This window comes from Canis lupus, chromosome 8 (genome assembly GCF_048164855.1).
Source record: "Canis lupus baileyi chromosome 8, mCanLup2.hap1, whole genome shotgun sequence".
NCBI classification, from domain to species: domain Eukaryota; kingdom Metazoa; phylum Chordata; class Mammalia; order Carnivora; family Canidae; genus Canis; species Canis lupus.
This window is the reverse complement of record NC_132845.1, coordinates 22,450,758-22,454,932: the sequence shown is the minus strand read 5'-3', so window position 1 is coordinate 22,454,932 and position 4,175 is coordinate 22,450,758. Positions and strand designations below refer to the sequence as shown.

At 45.1% G+C, this 4,175-nt stretch overlaps 1 protein-coding gene across 1 annotated transcript in view; it reads left to right on the top strand.

Moving 5' to 3' along the window:
- Positions 1–4,175, top strand: part of ABCA4 (ATP binding cassette subfamily A member 4) — a 129,551-nt gene that overhangs the window by 73,236 nt on the left and 52,140 nt on the right. Inside the window, exons 20-23 of the mRNA XM_072834577.1 lie at positions 689–820; positions 1,554–1,693; positions 2,171–2,308; positions 3,292–3,485. Of these exons, the coding sequence (XP_072690678.1) occupies positions 689–820; positions 1,554–1,693; positions 2,171–2,308; positions 3,292–3,485 (604 nt within the window). The remainder of the gene's footprint in view (positions 1–688; positions 821–1,553; positions 1,694–2,170; positions 2,309–3,291; positions 3,486–4,175) is intronic.

The following is a 4,175-nucleotide window of genomic DNA, read 5'->3' as shown; positions in this document are numbered from 1 at the left end:
ACACTGTTTAATAAAAAATAGTAATAATAATTTTGAGTTTTACTTTATACTGGCACAGTTCTAAGTGCTTTACAAGTATAAACTCATTTAATCCTCACAACAAGCCCAGGAGGTAGACATCATTATTTCTCATTTTACCAAAAAAAAAAAAAAAAAAAGGCCAACATTCCTATTGAACTTCTTGTTTTGAATCCAAAAATGATATCATTGATGGTAATTCCCCTGCCTGCCTTCAGTTATTTAATCAACAAAGACAGATTGAATGCCTGGGCTCTCATTAAGATCCTCCCCTATGCTTCATAATAATGACATCGGCACAGTATTGACCTATGCACCACATGCCTTTAATTGAGCCCCCGCAGCACCAGACCAGTGATGGCTGTGCCGGGTAGGGACCTTTGGCTGTAAGTGAATGTTCTGCAGCTGGGAACCCTGAGGACCCATAAGGGCCTGCCTGGGGCAGTAGGAAATAAATAGAAGCAGAGAAGACAGATGTGGTCATTGGCAGTAGGGGCTGGATGTGCACACTGACTCTAAAGCCTGTATGGGAAACTTTTGGTCCCCATAACTAATAATGGTTTGGGTTCAGTTGAGAGCCAAGGCAGGAATCCCTGTGAAAGTCCTCACCAACCCTGGAGTGGGGCTACGAAAAGTCATCTTTTCTGCCACTGACTCCTACATTTGGCAGGTCCATCCTGACGGGTCTGTTACCACCAACATCAGGGACAGTGCTCATTGGAGGAAAGGACATCGAAACCAGCCTGGATGCAGTCCGGCAGAGTCTTGGCATGTGTCCACAGTACAACATCCTCTTCCACCAGTAAGAAGAACAGCAGTTGAGACCCTCTCCATGCCTTATTCTTACCCTGCCCTCACAACACACGTGTTCTCTAGAGCGGAGCTCAAGGATGCCAGTTCTAGGGGCAGGAGGCAGTATTTCTGTTTGGTTTCCTCATGCTCAAGGTCTTTTGTCTTGCTTGCTATGACAGGTATCCTTCAGAAAGACTATATCTCTGGCACTGGGCGCTGAGCTTTACCCCCTCAGAAGAGTAATGCCTTCTGATCTACTGGCCCATCCTGAGCCCCTGCACTCAGCCCTGAAATACTCCCTCTCAGAGACCAAGAGAGGAAACCATTGTTCCTTTTTCTTTCTTAAGCCAGGCACTAAAAACTGATTTTTCAGGAGGCTTTTTAATTGCTTTTTTCCTCAAACTTTTATTTATTATTTAGAGAGTGATATACAGTAATTAAGGAAAGGAAGGGAGGAAATATAGATTAAAAGAAAAAATAGAAATCACCTGTAATTTCACCATCCAGAGATAACTTCAAAAAATAATTTTTACGTTTATATACTATACCATTGTATAAATCTGCTGTCCCCTCTTATTAGATATTTAATAGGATCTGGGTTTTGTTTTTTGTCTCATAAATAGCATCACAATGAACATCTTAATTGCTAAAACTTTGTGCTCATCCTTAATTATTCCTATAAGGTAAATCATTAGAGGTGGAGTTGCTGAGTGCATTGCCTCTCTCATTGCCCTGTCCCCTAGCCTCACAGTGGCTGAACACATCCTGTTCTATGCCCAGCTGAAAGGGAAGTCCTGGGAAGAGGCCCAGCTGGAGATGGAAGCCATGTTGGAGGATACGGGCCTCCACCACAAGAGGAACGAAGAAGCTCAGGATCTATCAGGTGCTTAGTATTGGAAAAAGTCAAGGCTACAGATGGCAAATCCACTGTCTTCCAGTACACTGGCAGAACGGGAGGCTTATAAGAAACCTCCTAAGACGTAGAGCACTTCTGTAAAGTTATTCTGTGCACCAAAGAGCAATCCAAAGACCTCTGGATCATTTCCCACAGAGAACCCTATCTTGTACCATCCTGAGCTTTATTTGTTCTGATGTTCATGTGTTTGAACTAAAATGTAAGAACAGCCTTCAAATGGTTTTATCTGTTTCTGCATTTCTTGTCTTTTCTGCATTTAAAGAGGCCTGTATACCACTAGGGTTCGAACATTGTATCAACATCTAAGGAGGCAGCTTCAAGCTGCTAATGGACTTAAGGGTTCCTCCCCAACCCCACCCTGCACCCCCGATGCCACCAGCCCTGGGCCTTTCTCCTCCTATCCTCTAAGCCCTTGTGACTCTGTTACCCTGGATCTACCTCTAGGTGGCATGCAGAGGAAGCTGTCTGTCGCCATTGCTTTCGTGGGAGGTGCCAAAGTTGTTATTTTGGATGAGCCCACCTCTGGGGTGGACCCGTACTCGAGACGCTCAATTTGGGACCTGCTCCTGAAGTACCGCTCAGGTAACAGCCACTGCTTGGTGGCCTGTGCTCCCACTGAGGCTTTATCTGTGACTCCCGCTCTCACACATGGTGCTTTGGAACTGAGCATACTCAACAGCCTTAACTACACTCCAGTAGAGTGTGAGCAGTGACTTGAGCGAATTCAAATTCCAGTGGAAGCTTCCTGAAATTTTTACACCAATATAGACAGGAAGTCATTGATGGAGCAGCCTACTTCCCAAAATATTCTAAAAGATTTTCTCAACCTGTAGTCCTTCTCTCTGGAACAATCCATGCAGCTGTAAGTGAAATTCTTCTTGACTGAGAAGACCGAAGTCACAGGCAGACATCCCAAGAAACTCCATAGCTGTCAGATGACCACTCAGGGCCAGGTGTGAGGGTGACATACATGTGTCCAGTGCTCCAAAGGAACTGCAGATAGCAGTGTCTCAAAATGGGACATTCTTTCCTCAATCCCAGTACCTTCTAACCAGAGGGATCAGATCCAGAAAGATAGCAGGCAGAGCTCAGAGTGCCTATTAACGAATGTGAGAGCGTGGCTCAATCCCAGGCTTGCCTTGCCATCCTGGAATCCTCATTATCATTATCTTTTAATGACATCTCCCATTGGTTTCAGAGTATGTGTGTTTTCTTTGCAAAGATTATAAGCGCAGTGGTAACAATTCAAGGAATATACATATGGAAATCAATAGATGCTGACTACCTGTAACAAATATGTCCCATACGCTGTGATTTATTTATTTGGAGCAGGTCCAATGCCAGATGAAAAGATACCATATGCGACAGTGCTTTACAGCATGCAGGATGCTATAAAATGTTAGCTGTTGTCATTATTATCCGAGTATTCTGGACTTTGCCGCAGAATACTTGTTTTTTATTTATCAACTTCCAGCTTGTATGCCCATGTCAGGGAGGTTGCTCTGCATCCTCTCCCATCCAGCCCCACCCAGGTCTGCCTGGTGATATCCCCTTGACCCTTGCAGGCAGAACCATCATCATGTCCACTCACCACATGGACGAAGCTGACCTCCTTGGGGACCGCATCGCCATCATTTCCCAGGGAAGGCTTTATTGCTCAGGCACCCCGCTCTTCCTAAAGAACTGCTTTGGCACGGGCTTCTACTTAACCTTGGTGCGCAAGATGAAAAACATCCAGAGCCAAAGAACAGGCTGTGAGGTATGTGTCTGCCCGGGAAAAGAGTCTGTTTGTGGTAAGCAGAAATGCACAGTGTGGTGCTACCATGCCAGACATCTCTACCCCAATCAGGCACTAGCTGTCAGAATCAACCTCTTTGTTTCTGAAACTATTGGCAGATTTTGATAAGTGACATTCCGAACCCTCCTACAGAGATGCTTCACCCCAAATGAAATGAGTTTTCAGCAAGCTGGGATTCCAGAACCCTAAATAAGCATGTGATGTGCTACCACATAGAAGTGTCTCCATCTGCAAGGCAGCACGCTTGGAAGGAGAGTAGCTATTGAGGCCTCCTATGTTCCATTCCAACATTTATGTTTCCTAACTAAACCCAAAGTCCGCTGGTAAATGAAAGCCAAGGAAAGGCTTTCTTGGGAACTATAACCTGAAAATGATGAAGCCAGACAATACCCATTAGCAGAGACCCCCTCAGCATGTCAGGAGACCAGGTTCAGGTCTGGGTGGCTGAGTGGAAAACTGTCATCCCAGGCAGATTCCTTAATTGCTCATCAGCGTTGGTTTCTTTACGTGCAGAAAACAAAACTGATCCACTCTGCTTCTGCTTGTCAGGGATATGGTGATAAGTGAGAGAAAGCATTATGAAGTGTTCTGGCCTCCTTGGGACTAGGCACTGCTCCTGTTGGAGTTGTCAGGCTAGTTACTTTGTAGCAT